This window comes from Lipophrys pholis, assembly GCF_963383615.2.
Source record: "Lipophrys pholis genome assembly, chromosome: 10".
Lineage (NCBI taxonomy): Eukaryota > Metazoa > Chordata > Actinopteri > Blenniiformes > Blenniidae > Lipophrys > Lipophrys pholis.
The window spans coordinates 28,417,595-28,435,957 of record NC_137640.1 but is presented as its reverse complement, the minus strand read 5'-3'; the positions used below and the strand labels follow the sequence as shown (position 1 = coordinate 28,435,957).

The following is an 18,363-nucleotide window of genomic DNA, read 5'->3' as shown; positions in this document are numbered from 1 at the left end:
TGTATGTAGTGTTGTGGAAAAGCCTGAACATGTTTATAAAAGCTTCAACTTGATTTATCTGTGTGTAAAAAATGGTTTGTTCACAAACAAGCAAGACCCTCGGCCCCCCCAGCTCTCCAGGACACACCTGTAAAATAGACTATTAATCACATATATATATATATATATATATATATGGCTAAATAAAAAAATATATATATAACATACCTAATAAATGATTTTTCTTGGCATGTTTACGAGTAACAGCAGATTATGTCTTGTGATCATTTGCTATTCTGTCAACTGTGGTCATGCCAAAGCAGTGAATTATTGTTGTTCAATCTTAAAGTTGAAGCAAACTTTTATATTAGTCTTCAGTTGACCAGTAGATGTCTCCAACATAAGATATTTGATCAGTCAAACTTCTTTTGACTAAAATTAGAGTGCTGATAGATAATTAAGTGTGGCTGAATTGGACTTCTGGTAAGCCGTTTGTCTTGGTAATATGAAATCAAAGTAAGATTGGTTTGGGCCTGAGACTTCATGTTTTACCAATCAACACATAATGAAGTAGATTGGTTTGTAAAACGTTGGTATTTAGCGAGAGACGGCGGTATTTATTGAATAAATGTACTGTTACTGCATTTAAATAAATGTAGACTCTAGTGTTAATGCAGTGTGTTCAGCATTGACTATTAACTTCTTTTATTGCATCACGAGTGAACTCTGTGATTTCTTAAAACTTTACCACCTTTTTAAAAAGGTGGTAAAGTTTTGGTATTTTTAAATGACTTGATGACATGATGGAGATGACTTCATGGCTCGTAACCAGTTATTCAGGAGGCTATTATCTGTCCGTGGTGTAAACTGTGGCAGGTGGAAGTCGGTGAAAGGTGTAGAGTGTCTGATGTTGAGCAACCTGAACGATGGCGGCCACGCCATATGACACTCACATTTGCCTTACAACAAGGGAGCACAAGGTGTCATTGTCAGTGAAAAGTCTGGGAGTTGAGCGAAGAGAGTCGTGCCCCACCCAGATGGTGTCGTCGTTACAGGAGGAAAGAGAAGCCCACAGGTGGCTTCAGCCACACAACCTCCACAGCACACAGACGGACAGCACACACGGCTTTTGCTTCTCTTCTACTCAAATGAAAGGGTTAAAACGACACATAGGGTGAGTTTTAGAACGTGCCTATGGTCTGCTATAATTATATATTTAATATCGTTTCTATGAAATGTGTTTTCTAAGAATGAAGACCTGAAAATCGAAGGATTTATTCTGTGTACAGTTTGAGCTCTTTGGCTTATGTCCGATCATTTGTATTTAACATAGTATATGCAAGCTACAACAAATAATGAACTATTCATTCAGCAGGAACTTTTATATTATTCATTTTATATATTATCTATTTCTTTTTTGAATCGCATGAAATAAAAGAATTAAGAATAAGGCTAATGGTCATTAGAGTCCCTCTTTCATACAGTGACTTGTTTTGCTTCCACTGAACAAAGCAGTAACATTTGTGGTGTTGCATTTCACGCCTTCTCAGGGCAACATCCCCGCTGCCTGCTCTGACATCGCTCTCTTGTCTCAACTTGTATGGATTTCAGTTGGGAGGGTTTTGGCGTCTGCCGGACCAGAAGTCACCGTACGTCATCTCGTGACTGCAGAATCAATACAATTAGGTGTTTAATCGACGTTGCGTGCATTATGTCAAGTCGTTTTTCTTTCTCAATTGTGTCTCAGTGTTTGTTGATGTAATCAGCCTCCTAAAAACCCCAGCACGAGGCCATTGCTGCAGGATGTTACCTTGTAGTCTCATGAGGACCCAGCTTCCTAATATTGAAGATTGATTGGTTTGAATAATACAATAATAGTGACATGAAATATCTATTATTGCAATCAACAACAATAACAATGATATTAATAACGATAAAAGTATCAGCCCTCAATCATCAATAATAATGTTGTATATTTTGCTGTTGGAGAAGGAGTAGGGAGAAGCAAAATGCCCTTAAACACTAAAGAAGTGTAATACATCTGTGCTTACTATTGGCTCTCTGCTTGGCTCTGTCCTCCTCTTCCATGTCTGGGTTCACCCACTGAGAGTTCAAACTATAAATCTAAATCAGGCAGGAAAAAGTGATCCTGCCTCTTTGTACTGCAGGATTATTTATTCCTCTTGCTGACTTTGTGGGAACTGAGAAATTCCTCTTGAGGCTGCCAGCTGAACAGCCAGCAGAGTGTCTTGTCATGCCTGCTATAATCACAGTGGCTGCTTCAGAGACACACAAGGGCCTGTGGCAGTGTGTTATTTCACTGAGCTGGAGATGATAGTCCACGCTGCCTGTCTGTGTAATTAAAAGATTTCTGTTGTGTTTCCCAGGTTCTCTGACAGAGGACCAGGTGACTGCAAAGTGAAAGAAAAGCCTGGAGAATGTGAATACTATCCGGTGCCGCAGCACCCGCCCATGACAGGAGCCAGCCCCGACTGTAGACGCAGAGGTTCCCCTGCCACCGCGAGCCACAAACCCACACCTCTTTCTCACAGCCTGGCAGAGTCTGATGACAGCAGCCGTCCCGAGCTGCCGCCTGCACCAAGGAAAAAGAGCTCCATGCTGGAGAAACCTCCCCGACCCAGATGCCCAGAGGTCAGCAACACCCACCAGATCCTCGCCGGTTCCCAGAGTGAAGCCTCCGTCCACTGCTCCACTCACGCTGATCCCAGCTCCTCCTTTGGGCCCGCCCACTCCTCGGGAGACTCGGAGCAGGGCAAAGGACTAGTGGACAAAGGACAAGGGGCAGCACACCATCCATCAACATCCAATCCTCAGCCTGCCTCATCGCCCCCGGCTTCCTCCCACAGACCCGTGGCGCTGGCCAGCATGGAGGGGCAGCGTTCACCGTCTCCACAGTTCTCCCCACAGAGACTCAGTGACAAGCCTCCGCTCTCTCTCCACAATGAAGACTCCAAGAGGTAAAGCTTATTCTATTTCATCAGAAGATTGTCGATCTTCACAGTGCCGCGATGTCACTTTGACTAGTCAGAGCACAGCGGCTGTGGCCCCACTCATCACGTCTTCTTCCATCATGTACAAAGGAGCTTATTGAGTCGCCTCAGTACAGTCAGCATGTGAGTGCCATCAAGCTGCAGTAAATTAGAGGGCTGCTCTGCTTTTCTATTGAGGCCACTTAGGGTTTGGAAAGAATTCTGCAGAAATGTCAAATGAACATCCAAAAGCCCAAACATAAGGCTTTTTTTAATGACCAACTAATTGAGATCATCTGGAGCAAACATCTGACTGTACAGGAAGGTTTTTTACAGCAGCAAGCAGAGTGGTGGGAGGAGACGGGCTGTACTGGGTATTCCAGCATGTAGTGCATGGAAAAAATGCATGCATGCCATCATGCAGTGAAATTTTAAATAAGTATTTAGCTGGAATGAGCGTAACAAGTGGTTGTTTTTCCAAATGAAAACATGTATGAGTATCTTTAATTTCTCCTACTCTTGTTTCAGGATGGAGCATGTGATCAAAAGCCAAAATACTGCAGTGAAGAAAGTACCCATCAGGATTGTACATTCAGAGAGAAGCACAGAAAAGGACAATTGTCCATTTTTACAGCAGAGTGACGCCCCTGCCGTTGCGGTCGAAGGTCAAGGCTCAGCTCGGCTCTCCAGTCTGGGAGCTGCAGGACAGGACTCTGTCTTCTGCACCTTCACCCGGCAAAGGGAACCGAGCAACCCTCCTGCCCCTCAGGCCCAGCAGCCGCCTCAGAGCGACACGTACATGAGCACCGTGACGGCCCAGCAGCCGACCGCAGAGCAGCCCAGCGGCAACAAGGCGGCCGTCACCACCCGGCTGCTGGAGGAGGACCAGAAGAGAGAGGAGCTGGCCCGGGACATCGTGGGGAAGGACAAATCTCTGGCTGACATTCTGGATCAGCGCAAGATGAAGACCACCATGGACCTGATGGAGGGGATCTTCCCTCAGGGGGAGCAGCTGTTGGAGGGAGCTCACCAGCGCAGGAAGGTGCAGATGAAGCAGACCAACCCCCGGCCTGCTGAGGACAGGTGAGTCTCCCAGTTCACGCCGGCTGTTTGACCGGCCACTTTTCTAACCTCGATATTGTCCCGCCTGAAGATATGAAGGAACTGTCCCGATCTATGTGCATGTTGCTGCCGTCTGCAACTGCATAGACACAAAATCAACAAGTAAAGTGAACCCAGATGGGAACAGCGCCCCCTTCTGGCAACAAAACAAAGGAAGCTCTATGAAACTGGGGTTGAGATGAGTCAGGTACCCCTGCAGCTTCACCATATCCACTCCGTGTTGCACTTCCATGTGAGTCTGACTGGCGGCGCCGCTCGCAGCCGTAGAGTTTGACTGTTTTCCCAACTTCCTGTCGGACTCCGGTAGAGGCAAAGATCAGCCCATCATCACCCAGATTCATCCGGTTTCATTCAGTGTATCTCAAATCAAATCCAGTCCAACTTTAAACTTTATTTCACTTGTCATACAGATGTAGAGAAAGTGCTTTAAAAACAAGACATATCCTTTTTAAAGCACTCCCCCGGTGCAGATGGGGGCCCATGAGGAGAGACACGGGGGTAAAATCAATAAGAGCTTATAAAATGAATCGATAAATAAATAAAATAAAATGAATTCAAGTCAAATATTGGTTACATAACAAAATAAAACTCCACGTTGGATGTCAGATCAGTTTTGATTTCTCACCAGTACTTCTTCTTCAAAGTGTTTTTTCTTAGATTTTATCTCAGATGTGATTTCTGTCGTACCTGCAGATGAGATTTAACTTTAAACACCCTGTCAAAAGATGTAGGAAAGCTGTGTGACTTCCTTATGATTACATATTTCTTATAATATGCGGAGTCTCTGTGGTGCAGATCTGATTTCCGTTTTCAGGATCTAATTGCACTGAACTTGTTACACGTCTTCCGACTTCACTTTAAAAGTTTTACACAGCTTCACAAACATTTAATCCACAAAATGATTTTCCTTCTTTGTTTTTATTGAACTCATCCTTCTTCAAAACATCAAATAGTCATTCTTATGTAAATATCAGTGTTGGTCCCTTTATTTTTCTATTTAATCTCCCCATTTTCCCCACTTCTCCTCTATTTGTGCCTCTTTTCAGTTCGTTTTTTTCATTACAAATATTCCTCCACATCTGCTGCTCCTGGGTCCATTTTATCTGCTTTGTACTGTAATCTCAAAATTCCTTTTTTACTTGTCATGAATGGTACTTTATTAACATTACTCTTCTGTTATGCCGGTCTGTCTCGAGTCAGATTTACCCAACAAAGCCTCTCACAACCTTTTCTTGGTTGTCTGTCATTTTTCTTGCGCCCCCCGTGTGTGTGTGTGTGTGTGTGTGTGTGTGTGTGTGTGTGTGTGTGTGTGTGTGTGTGTGTGTGTGTGTGTGTGTGTGTGTGTGTGTGTGTGTGTGTGTGTGTGTGTGTGTGTGTGTGTGTGTGTGTGTGTGTGTGTGTGTGTGTGTGTGTGTGTGTGTGTGTGTGTGTGTGTGTGTGTGTGTGTGTGTGTGTGTGTGTGTGTGTGTGTGTGTGTGTGTGTGTGGATCAAGTAAAGATCCACTTTGTTGTTACTGACATTTAGTTGTACCTTCATCTTGTTTTACCATTTTTCTTTGATAAAATGAGAGGATGTATTTTTTACATTAAACTTCAATAGGAAGTTACCATCCTAGGTTTTCCCAGCGACTTCATTACCAGTCAGTTTTATAAGCTCCCTCCAATAATAATCCCTCATTTGAATACAGAACATCGTTTGACAATGATTTGGCAGCGACCCAGAGGTAACTGAACCGTGGACACGGGGTAAAAACTGTCCAAATGTTTTTGCAGGGAAAAGGAAGACGCCATGGCAGCAGCGGTTACCATGGTGACCAGTTCCACTTACTACAGCACATCTGCCCCCAAAGCTGAGCTCCTCATCAAGATGAAGGACATGCAGGAGGAGGTGGAGGAAGAGGAGGAAGACTCTGAAGATGAGCTGGACATTGATTTGGCCAACAAGAAGGTACCCAGGGCACAAATTCTCCTTTCTTTATGAAGCGTCCAGTCACTTGGTGTCTCAGCCACTCAGGTTGGTGTGTTTTGCTCCTGCAGCAGGAGCTGATCGACAGTCTGAGCAGGAAGCTGCAGGTGCTGCGAGACGCCCGGGAGAGTCTGCAGGAGGACGTCCTGGACAACAACGCTCTGGGAGACCAAGTGGAGGCTCACGTCCAGCAGGTCTGCAAACCCAACGAGCTGGACAAGTTCAGGATGTTTGTCGGGGACCTGGACAAGGTGGTGAGCCTGCTGCTGTCGCTGTCCGGCCGCCTTGCTCGAGTGGAGAACGCCATCAACAGTCTGGAAGAGGACGCTACTCCTGAGGAGCGAGTGAGTGAACCTCGGTGTTCTGTTTTCACATGTTCTTTGGTGTGTCGTTACTCTAATGAGCCCAAAACTCTCCTTCAGCGTACGTTGATTGAGAAAAGGAAGCTGCTGATTCGACAACATGAGGACGCTAAGGAGCTGAAGGAGAACTTGGACCGGCGGGAACGAGTAGTTTACGACATCCTCGCCAACTACTTGCCCGAAGACGGCCTCACGGACTACGAGCACTTTGTCAAGATGAAGTCGGCGCTCATCATCGAGCAGCGCAAGCTTGAGGACAAGATCAAACTTGGCGAGGAGCAGCTCAAGTGTTTGATGGACAGCCTGCCGATCGAACAGCGGTTGTCCCTGTGAGGGGACGGACTCTGCTTGACTCGGCCACAGAGCCTGGTCCTGTTGCTCCAAGTGACACTGGAGCCGCGTGGCCAGCAGAGGGAGACAAACATGAGGACTGACTCATTATTCTGACACTGTTCATGGTTTTTGAACTAGACTGTTTGCATCCATAAGTAACTCCTTTTTGGAAAGATGCTGCTATTCTTAGCATCAAGCCACCACTGTATCTATATGCCAGTTTTTGCTTTGTTTTGAAATGTTTTTTTTTGTTTTTGTTTTTTTTAGTAATTTATTGTAGCCTTTTGAATCTGCGAAGGAGGGGACAGTATTTTTTTTTTCTTCTGTTTTAAGCAGCCATGCTACCTGATGTGTGTTACACGCTGAATAAGTAAGAGTATTTGTCATGTGTTAGTTTCACTGTTGAATCCGGCCAAATATTTCAGCAAACTCAACTTTTATTAACTTTTGAACTTTAGTGGCCTTTTTTACTAAAATCATTTGTGCCCTCGCTTTCCTCATTAAAGAAACTCTGCTGTCGGGGAAAATCACATGAAGTCGGAGAGACGGCAGCCGTAAGAATGCAAGTGTGGCTGGAGAGTGTGCAGACACTGTTCACTTGGTAAAGAGCACTTGTTAAACCTCACAAACCCGAAGAAGCACTTCACTTCTGGATTCAAGTAAAACTAAAGCAAACATAAAAAGAAGAAGAAAAAAAACCCACATTTGAAGTGCCTGATCACTGCATCACTGTTCTGACTGTCTGGGCCATGGCCAGCCTCTGCAGGTCTGTTGATTATCCAGCATATCTACTGACCCAGAGTTCCTGTACTTTTTGTCTTTTTACTTCACTGTTTGTTTTTCTTCACACTCACTGCTGAAAACACACTCACCACAGTGGATTCTTCAAAACACTAAAATCCCTCTTGGATGAAAATGATTCCAAAGTATGTGACCAGCTGAATCTTCAGTCCATCATGTCTAAAATTTCAGAATGAAATGAGGCTTCCCTGAAGGTAGCCCCCCCCCCCCCCCCCCCCCCACCCCACCCCCTCCACACCCCTGTCGGAGGGTGTTTGTTGTGCACATTCGTTACACTTACCCACGCCTCGTGCACTGCCGCAGCCGCTCTCTTTTTAACACTTTATCAGCTGTGCTCCTTTATATCGAATAAAGAGTGTGCTGAAACCACGCAGTGGAGTCTGGCTGAGTTCTTCGTTCTTCAGTCACTCATTAACTCCACCACACCCTCCTCCTCGCCACTGATAGAGCAGAATGAAAAGACTTTGGCTTGACGTGGAGCGTCTTTAACGGCCTCCTCTGGCACGACAGAAGCAACATGAGAACCTTCGCCTGGTCTGCCGGCTCGACACCTGCGGATGAATTAACTGGACGTTTTGAAGAAAAGGTCTTACCGTGATGCACAAGGTGAGTGTCGGCGTGGTTCAGGTGGGAGCTGTTACAGTTTTACTGCTTTTCCCACAGGGAAGTGAAAGGGAAATCATTAACCACAGCAGGACACACAGGTCCAGTGACAGAATATCTCACCTGCTCCCACGGAGGATTTCCTCTAATTAGAAAGATGACCAACTAAAAATGTAAGTTTTCTTCTTGCATTCCCTGAAAACTTTGAAGAATGGTATAAAGTATGGTGGTTCTGAGTTAAATCAGAATATTTACTGACGTGTGATCATACAGACACAGCGGCTACACTAAACTGTCATTAAATGTACTATTCATGGAGATAATCTGTAAAGTGAATGTGAGGTGGCGGTATTTATGCCATGTTGACGGCAAATGTCTAATCTGGTAGTATTTTTAGTTTGACGTAGTGTGCCGGAGCCTATGACACCTGTGTGTAGACCTACAAACAAGCTGAGAAGGTCTTTGTGCAAGGACAAATACACTAGAGTTGTGTTTCAATTGTTAGCATTTTATTCTCCATCACAAAGTCCACCAGTTCACAATGGTGAGGGCAGCTTAGAAAACTTTTATAAGCTATAAATGTATAATGTCATAAAAGGAGAACATGAATTTCTTTACCCTTCATTTGAAAGAATTTGCCTCCATTACACATTTTAGATGAACCTTCAAGGATCTTTGTTCCTTACTCTCGTGCTCCAAAGTTTAAAGTGTAATAATTGTGACTGATAAACACTTTAAAACAAAGAGAAATGTGAACCCTTTGCAAACGCTGCGTGTTGGGAGCTCAAAGAATGTTTAGTTCCTCCAAACTAGATGAGAATAAATCTCATTGAGAAGGCCTCTAAATGTCTTTAAATGTCTTCATCTCGTCCTTTGTTTCACTGACTAATCCACCATCGAACTACAACGGGAAAAGCAAACAAAATCCTCTTCAAATGAGAACCGTCTGCATATGAACAGAGCATGATGGTTTTGTTAAAATTAGAGGAAATCCTAAAAAAAAAAAAATTCTTTCCTTCAAATAATGTGGTAGAGTCTGCTTTATCACAGGTCGTCCTTCAGGAAAACAACTTAGAAGTGTACACTATAATTCCTATCTGGTTCCTATATTAAAGCAATCCAGAAAATATTTCCAAAACATAAATATATCCTATTATGACACAATGGAAAAAGTTTTACAGCAGCCAAATTATGGCCAAAGTACACGAGATGAAAAATGTTGTGCTACCTGTGTGTTTCCCAATGAGGGTCAGTAAATCTACATGCTGACATGTAAAGTTAGTCACCACAGAGTAATTACAATTATTATCTGATTCACATGTGAATAAAATGAACCGTTGCCTCTGATCATAGTTCTTTTGGATCCGTGGCCACAAAGAATTGGGGCTCCGTGTGACATTATCTTCCCTCCAGGGTTCATGATTTCAACAGGTTCAATGTGGAGTTTCACCTGGACTTTATTTCGAGAGCACTTTAAAAACCACAGCTGAACCAAACAACACAACAACGTCCAAATCTGAAAACATTAGGCGCAATCAGTAAAAAATTTTTTGAAAAATCCCAATAAAATACAATAAAGAAGCAAGAACTAAAAGAGGATCCGAGTCTCATGCTGGGTTAAAAGCCAACACCGCTCTATATGAGCAATATTCAAATGTTTTCCTGCAGACACACATTTCTAAAGCAGTATCCTCAAAACTTCAGCAGAAAAAGATGCTCAAACATCGGATCCATCAATAAGATAACAGTTGTGTATTTTCTTACTTGTTTACATACCTACGAGTCTGGAGGCGTAAAATATGCTCCCCGCTGACTTTATCACACCTTATAAATTATGACATTATGAGCTTCCAGAGTGTAAACAGTTGATTTGAACGTGGTTGGAGAGAGTCCCGTCTCACCCACTAATGTTTAAGCTCTAATGGTCCCTTTGGACTCATCATGCAAATATGAACCCAACCTGAGATTTAAGGGACTGAAAACATTGACACTAATATTTTGTACCAAATATATAAAATGGAACTATTTCGGTGAGCGGCTCACTGTTGTGTATTCAGAGTACTGGTACTGCAGTGGTGGCGCTCTCGTCTCTCAGCCAAAAGGTTCAAATACCAGCCGGGCCTTCGTGTGTGTGTGTGTGTGTGTGTGTGTGTGTGTGTGTGTGTGTGTGTGTGTGTGTGTGTGTGTGTGTGTGTGTGTGTGTGTGTGTGTGTGTGTGTGTGTGTGTGTGTTTCCTCCAGGTACCTGGTACCCTTCCACAGTCCAAAAACAAGCATGTGAGATTAATTGGTGAGCTGATTGCTAGTAGTTGCTCCCTGCCCTCCAGAGGTAGAGCTGGGATTGGCACCAGCGCCCGGCGAGCCTGAACATAAAGCCGTAGAAGACGAACGTACTGAATTCTACTAGAGAGTATAACGTGTGTGTGTGTGTGTGTGTGTGTGTGTGTGTGTGTGTGTGTGTGTGTGTGTGTGTGTGTGTGTGTGTGTGTGTGTGTGTGTGTGTGTGTGTGTGTGTGTGTGTGTGTGTGTGTGTGTGTGTGTGTGTGTGTGTGTGTTGCAGGAGTGATGCCTGAAGCCGTCTGTCTCTGGGAGCTTTAGCCTTCACACCAGGCAGGGATGCTCTTTCTGGCTCACACGGCCCACGGCCAGTTCCTGGGCCTGATCGTGGGCTTCCTGGGATGGATCCTCACCATGGTCACGGCGGGCCTCGACGAGTGGCGGCTCTGGTACGTGTCCGACGTGTCGGTCATCACCTCGGGCGTGGCCTGGGTGGGCATCTGGAGGACGTGTTTCTACAGCCACGCTCTTGCTAACATAGAGAACTGCCAGAGCCTCAGCATCTGGGACAGCTTCCTGCCGGTGGAGATCCCCGTGGCTCAGGTGCTGATGATGCTGGCGGTGATCTGCGGCCTGGCGGGGAACGTCGCGGGCGCCCTGGCCATGAGGATGGCCTACTTCTCTGTGGAGGATCGCAGGAATCTGCGGCTGCTGTTTCTGCTGGCGGGAGCGCTGTATTTCCTCACAGCGGCTCTGTCCCTGGTGCCTCTGGTGTGGAACATGACCACTCTGCTGAACAACAGCACCATCGCCTTCCCTCCGGAGTATCACCTCCCCACTGTGCCCGAGAGCCAGGAAGTCGGCTCGGCCATCGGCCTGGGCATCTTATCTTCCATCATGATGCTGATAAGCGGCCTGATTTTCTTCTGCTACCAGTATGTGTGGGAATCCGTGAGCTCTGAAATGTCCAAGGCTCCTCCAAACGCTCCCTGGACAGCAGTGACGCTGCAGCACACGTCTGAAATGTCAAAAGGAGACGGCAAGGGTGTGGATAACCCGACCTTCCACACTGAGGACATCTCATAAAGACAAAATCCAACGCCATTTATCATTTTCACATTTTTCCTCATAGCGAGAGACTCAGAACCTAATGATTATACTGTGAAAACACTCGCCGTCATCTTATAATCCAAAAAACAACATAGGAATCATTGTTGAATAAAAAATTTACTCAATGTGAAATAACTAATACAACATCGCCGTCACAGACCTCGAATCACAGAACAGTAATAAAGACTTTTAAATCACTGGAAAAAGAGTCTTAGTTCAATTCTAGCAAAGCAAATCCACAGACGTGTTTATCAAATGGAAATCTACCCGTAACCTGAAAAACCTTCAATCTGTGAACATTACACCAACTTTAGAAAAGAAAACAGAATATAGATGCAAACACAATCACCTTTGATTGTCGCCTTTAGGTGGAAATACGACTACGAGGTAATATCTTGTGTTCTGATTTCGTCTGTTCGCCTGCGGACGGCAGGGCCGTCCACAGGTCGGAATCCTCCTGAGACACGTGGCGTCGTATTTCTATCAACCCACTCATTTTCACACCCATTTGTACTCAGTGTCTTTTCATTTTCTTTAGCCGTGAGACAGAAAAAATGCATCCAAACACTGTTAAACTGGGACCTTCCAGCTGGGCAAAGGGGAAGTTCTGGAGACTCGATGTGACGTCATCTAACATCACAGCTTATATCTGTTAAAATGAGGAACATTATGTCATAATGAGGCGCTCAGTAATAACGGGGGAGGGTCCAGCAGCAGTCAGACAACAGTAGTAATTCTATTAGTCAGTAATATTGAGTCCAGATGTCTCATTTATCTCTCTGGTTTTCCTGGTCCTGAATTGCTGGATATGAAATTGAAAAGCCCAAAATGAAAAAAGAGACTCTTCCAACTGGGACGTCTCAGACCTTCCAGTGGTTTGAACATCAAGTTCATGAACTAAATTACATATCCAGTAACACAACCTGAACCTGTTGATAAAGTCTTGATGACTGCTGCTTTGAACGCCTGTTCATTTTATATTTTTATAATTCTTTTTTTATTGTGACAAACAGAAGCAAACCGTCAGTGATGATGTCACGGCGGGACCGTCCAACCACTGTGATGATGGTACTCTCGGACCACCCGTCTGTTTTTGACAGACTGGTGGCTCAAGAGTGTACGGCGTGAAAACCCAGGCGCGCACACACAGGGAGAGCGTGTAAACAAACAGAACGTACACACAGCTTTCTAGCTACGAGCCTGGCGTGCTAACCTGGCGTGCTAACCTGGCGTGCTAACACTGTGTCCCTGCCTCTCCGTGAATAAAAGCAGCGAGAGCAGCTGTTTTTTTATTATTATTGTAGCATGAAGCTAAACTGTTCTATTTTAAGCTCATGTGGCTCAAGCAGCTCTATTGAAGTTTGGATTGAAGTTCAGGGACGGATGCTTATCGGTGGATATCATAATAAAGTTTATCTGTCCTGCGTTATCGAGCCGCGCCGTCGGCAGCGAGCTGCACTGACTGATCAGCACTATCGTCACGCCGGCCGAGGGGAGGCCAAGGTGTGGGTTTCTGACGGGCCCATGTGAGGAGGGATCGCGGTGGGTCAGGGCGACTCGGGGCCCTGCTCATGTGACCTGAGTAGGAGGCTGACGAAAACAGGCATGTGAGGCTGGAGAGGGGGCCGCCTCGCTCACTGCAGTGATTGTTGCCAGGGAAGGCAGTGGTCTGCTGCACCTCGCTGGAGGCGGCGAGCTGCTGGCGAACAAAAGGCCCTCTTCAGACGAGCACAGGCCTCCGTCAAAAACACAAGCTGCACTAGGGGATGACTGGTGGACCTGCTCTGGGCGCAGCCAGGAGTCAGAAGGCTTTTCTGTGAAATGACCATCAGACCAGACCTTTGTTTTGTCCCTTTGTCCCGTCATTCAGCATGCAGCCACCTGAAAACAACCTCAACATATCACCCAGTTTAAGATTTATCTAATCTGCCATGTCAAGCCATCTATCCATAAACTCCAGAGTATAGTGGAGGAGCTCTGATAAGACGGCGGGGCCGCAGGGTTTGCTGATGTTTTGTTTCAGAGTTTCCGCCACGAGCCAACGCTCGCTCGGGTGACACTTTATCTCAGCTGATGACGTTTCTTCTTCTGTGAGATTAAACTGGTGATAAAGTTCCCGGCAGACGAGCAATCCGATGTCCTTCAATCTTCTTGAAAGATAAATGCTACCATCAGATAGAATCTGATAATACAATTTCTTTTTTTAAAAACACCTGGAGAAAAAGGACATTTATACACTAATATTTGCTGCATACAACATTTTTTGTGATCTTAAAATCATTTAATTGAAAGATTGCAACAACAAAAAAATGTCCTTGTCAATCGGCGACACCTTCGATCTGCCTGCCCTCAGATTGTGCAAACCCATAAAAGTGAATTGATCTTTTGGGCAAAGAGCATTTCATTTGCCAACATAACGCGAGCAGACGCTTTTATTATTTTATCTCTTTTCCAAAGGTCATTTACTCCATGTGAGCCAATAATACATTTTGTCTTGTTGATTTTGTTGGCAGTCAGTACCTCAACATCACTGCAGGGGGCAGTACAGAGCAAAAAGAAAGACCATCATAATACTAAAAAAGAATCGAGTCACAGCAATTAAAAAGGTGGAAAAAAGTGAGAAAAAACTCCTCTTCCTCTTTAGGAGACTCTCCTGTGACACAGTTTAAAAATGCCTGAACAGTTTTGCTGAATTTGACAGGAGGAAACTGAGCTCGTTACGGTGGAGCAGTTTTTAGCGCTCTGGCCTCACAGTGGAAGGTCGTGAGTTCAAATACGATCTGGGGCCTTTCTGCGTGGAGTTTGCATGTTCACCAATCATTTTTGGAATGAATCTACAAACTATAAACTGGTACTATAGATTCAAAGATGTTTCCTGAATGTCACACACACTGGTTCTAATAATCAGTGCAATACACAGATGTCCCACAATCATATCATCATATCACATTAAAGCTGTTTCCTAAACGACTCAGACTCAGGCTGTTATTAACTGTTACAGTTTGCAGATGGTTCCCACACAACAAATATTAATTGATAAACCTGTAATAAATCATCAAGCATTTTTTGAAAAATGTGTTTAACAAATCAAGTCAAGACTTTACGAACTTAAAGTTAAACTGACGGAAACTGTATCACATGTTTACAAGACTAAAATTGCAGAGGAAAAATCTTTGTTCACATACTGACGTCTGAATCCACCAGTAAAGGTGTCTGATTCCCAGTATTAACAGGTACTGGTGGTTTCATTCCAGAGTTTGCTGAATAGTTTTTTTTAATGTTTGTTTGTTTTTAACAGAGAACCGCTTGTTTTGCTTTGTTTTGGTTTGTTTTGTTTTGTTTTGTTTTGTTTTGTTTTGTTTGGTCTTGTTTTGTTTTGTTTGGTCTTGTTTTGTTTGGTCTTGTTTTGTTTTGTCTTGTTTTGTTTTGTTTTGTTTTGTTTGGTCTTGTTTTGTTTTGTTTTGTTTTGTTTTGTTTTGTTTTGTTTGGTCTTGTTTTGTTTTGTTTTGTTTGGTCTTGTTTTGTTTTGTCTTGTTTTGTTTTGTTTTGTTTGGTCTTGTTTTGTTTTGTTTTGTTTTGTTTTGTTTGGTCTTCTCACTCTGCAGATAAGTGACTTGACTCATGACTCAGTTCATCTTATGTTGGTGCACTATGTGCACTCTGTGGACTATGTTGGCTTTTACACAGCGCACAGTGAGTGCATCTTTGGTCCTTAAAGAGGTTCTTTTGTCAGACAATTTTGAATATTGCATCTGAATTTACATACATTTTAAAACTAAACCAAGACCAACACTGAAGGTGTTGTTGTGTGCGGTTTTTTTGTTTGTTTTTTTAAACCCAGTGGGAAACAAAACAAAAACAGGCAGAAATAAATTATGTAAAATATTAGAAGAGGAAATTATTCTTTAATAACCCTCTTGGAAATGACTTCTCTGCACTTGAGCCATCCTAGTTACCGTTACTGCCACTCGAGGAGGCCCGGGGTCAAAGGTCTTGGTCAGGGATAATCACAGTCTGGCTGTGGTCATAATGTTATGGCTCATAGCATGAACGTACAGCTTTCACTGTGTTCTGTTCTGTCAGCGTCTGAACTGAGGCTGAGCTTCGTCTTCACAGTCCTCATAAACGCTGTCATTTCCATTTGCAAAACACATCAACAACATAATGGAGCAATTTGTTTATCATCTCCTCCAAACAGGTTTGTTTATTAGTGGCAGGATCCACTTCGACTTAATTCCCCGTCTTCAGAGGGAGAAATGTCGCTTCCTTCGCCGCACTGCCCGGCACACAGCAGCAGGAGTCTTGTAACAATCAAATTGAAGCTCTGTGTGGTTGTTTTGAGCGTCGCCCTGTTGATAGCTGCTCGGCACACCGGGAGACTCCTCGCTCCGCCTGGAGCCGGCGAGGAGGAGAGAGAGTCTCTGAATCTGCTGAGGCCTGACAGAAACACCGGCCACTACTTACCAGGGAAAGTCTGGCTCGTCTCTCTCTCTCTCTCTCTCTCTCTCTCTCTCTCTCTCTCTCTCTCTCTCTCTCTCTCTCTCTCTCTCTCTCTCTCTCTCTCTCTCTCTCTCTCTCTCTCTCAGGAAACATATGCTTCTGTGGTACCATCATTACCTCTTATTAACTTCATCCTATAAACGGGGCAGGGAGGGTGAGGTGGATGTGAAGGTTCATAAAGTGCCCTGCTCCCATGCGATAACACATTCATGTCTCTGTACCTGCGTGTATGTAAATGAAACAGACAGTTTCCAAGTGCAGGGAGCAGCGGCGCCCTCTGACCTCGGCAAATTTGTGTAATTATGTCAACTTGTTCTACATTCTTCGCAGTACACACAGACCATTAAAGCGTTCATTAAACACAGCTTAGCTCAGCGAGTGACCAGGAAATCTGATGGAATTAGTCTCAAGCTGTGTTTCCACCGCCGCAGACACACCTGACAAACTCAGACGGCTGTTTCCAGAGACCGAGTAAGAAAAAGACTCTTTGTGTTTCCACGTCTGGCAGAGCTGAAGACGTACCTGCTCCCTGAAGAGTTTACAGCCGTGACATTACTTTGGCTGTTTGAGGGGAAATAACACTGGAATCAGTGTGTGATGGTGAAGAAGATGATGATGATGATGAAGAGAATAGTTGAGAGATGTAGTCAGTGTGGCGACTTCTACTCAGTTAGAAACGTACACATGTTGTCGTGATGTTGTTTCCTCCTGCTCGCAGGCCTAAAAATAGTGGCCAGTACAAAACAACAGGCGAGAGTTATGGACGTCCTCCAAAAGCGTCACCAAAGAGATTATTTCTATAAAACAGCTGTGATATTGAACACATTTGCAGGAACAGAATTAAACACTGTCGCTTGAATAAATATGCAACGGGCCATTGTGAAGAAGACAAAAGCACCGGGCGCCTCAAAGACGAACTGACCCTCACTCTCATGACATCATGATGTCGGTATATTAATATATCGATATCTTAACAATGTGGCTTCGCTGAAAAGTCCTGAGCTGTTTAGTAACAGTTGCTTGGTGATTTCTTGATGTCAACCAATCTGTTGTATGAAACCAGTATAATGCTCTGGTCATGTTGTCGTACTGCGTATTAGCATTAGGATGTAATGATGAAGTAATGAGTCCCAGTTGTACTGATATTTAACAGAGCTCACGCTGCGGTCACAGTCCTTAAATAAAACTGCTTCCTAGATGTTATTAACTTTCTAAGCATGTTTTTTGGTTGTTGATGAGGGGGAGCGGAGCAACTGTGCAATCATGCAAATATTCAAGAAGGCCTGGAGCAGGAGGGTCTTGATCTTTTAAGTAATTCTCAATTTCAAAAGGTTAATAGCACCCAGAGTATCTAAACAATGAAATAAGGTGAGCAACCAGTGGGTGGGGTCGAAAGGTAAAGGTGATTCTTTACAGTTTTACATTTAAATATGGTTCATTTCAATTCAACTTGAAAGAAATATGTATGAAATGAAACAGTTCTATCACAGCGGAAGGAAACAGGAAATGTCAAATGACGACAATATAGCATATAACATAGTTTACGTTACTTCAACAGCAATTAGATAGTTAAAGATGACACTACTGCTAACAGCAGATAATGATGTAACTTGAGTGGCAGTTAGTTGATGATAATCCCTCACAGGGATTAATTTTAGTCTGAATTTTTCAACATGTGGAGTCGCCTTTCTATCAAACACTTCTGGATTCGAATAACAGCCAAATGAGCAACATTAAGATGTCGATTTATCCTGAAATACGTCATCATAGAATAAAAAACATTTCATAATTTCAACACAATTCTCTCTACAAAGTTTAACCTCCGAACCTGGAAATATTGAGTTAGTCAAACTACAGAATCAAGTAGGCTGCGCAGATATTTCAGTTCTTTGAATAAGAATATATTTAATGTAGAAATGTATTAAATTAACTTACAGGACAAAAGTCTGCTGGACTTTAAGTTGAATCAACTTGTACTTGGATAGAAGCAACTCATCCACTTTAAGTTGAATCTACATCGAAACCCAAATCCAAACTGTTTACACTTAATTTATTGTGAAAAGACCATTAAAACAAACAGACTGATCGTTTAAAAGAAAAGAGAAGTTTCCTTGAACTGATCTTTTCTTATGCTCCCAAAGTCCCTTTAACAGAAACAACATACTGGTGTTTCCCCACAATGTGGCTGAAAGGAGCGTCATCCTGATTTCAATGAAGGAATGTTTGTTTTGACAGTGTGACACACTCTAAACCTCACCGTCAGCCAATGCGTCTGAACATAACTAAACTATAGTTTCTAATGGAAAAAGACACATTTTTTT

The 18,363-nt window shown here is 43.8% G+C and overlaps 2 protein-coding genes across 3 annotated transcripts in view; both read left to right on the top strand.

Moving 5' to 3' along the window:
* Window positions 1-7,925, top strand: part of shroom2a (shroom family member 2a) — a 44,125-nt gene extending 36,200 nt beyond the window's left edge. The window contains exons 7-11 of the mRNA XM_080473400.1: window positions 2,367-2,957; window positions 3,498-4,052; window positions 5,865-6,039; window positions 6,129-6,401; window positions 6,480-7,925. Coding sequence (XP_080329526.1) covers window positions 2,367-2,957; window positions 3,498-4,052; window positions 5,865-6,039; window positions 6,129-6,401; window positions 6,480-6,752 — 1,867 coding nt within the window. The 3' untranslated portion in view covers window positions 6,753-7,925. The remainder of the gene's footprint in view (window positions 1-2,366; window positions 2,958-3,497; window positions 4,053-5,864; window positions 6,040-6,128; window positions 6,402-6,479) is intronic.
* Window positions 7,926-8,001: 76 nt separating this feature from the next.
* Window positions 8,002-11,743, top strand: cldn34a (claudin 34a). Of its 2 annotated transcripts, none has more exons than XM_080473398.1 (2): window positions 8,002-8,159; window positions 10,716-11,743. In XM_080473398.1, the coding sequence occupies exon 2, from the start codon at window positions 10,772-10,774 to the stop codon at window positions 11,516-11,518; it is 747 nt and encodes a 248-aa protein (XP_080329524.1). In that variant the 5' UTR covers window positions 8,002-8,159; window positions 10,716-10,771; the 3' UTR covers window positions 11,519-11,743. The 2 variants fall into 2 exon arrangements, with proteins under 2 accessions (XP_080329524.1, XP_080329525.1); XM_080473399.1 differs by lacking the exon at window positions 8,002-8,159 and adding an exon at window positions 8,238-8,329.
* Window positions 11,744-18,363: the final 6,620 nt, after the last annotated feature.

Coding starts and splice junctions, on each gene's coding strand:
- cldn34a (XM_080473398.1), top strand. CDS start 10,772: ATGCTCTTTCTGGCTCACACGGCCCACGGCCAGTTCCTGGGCCTGATC.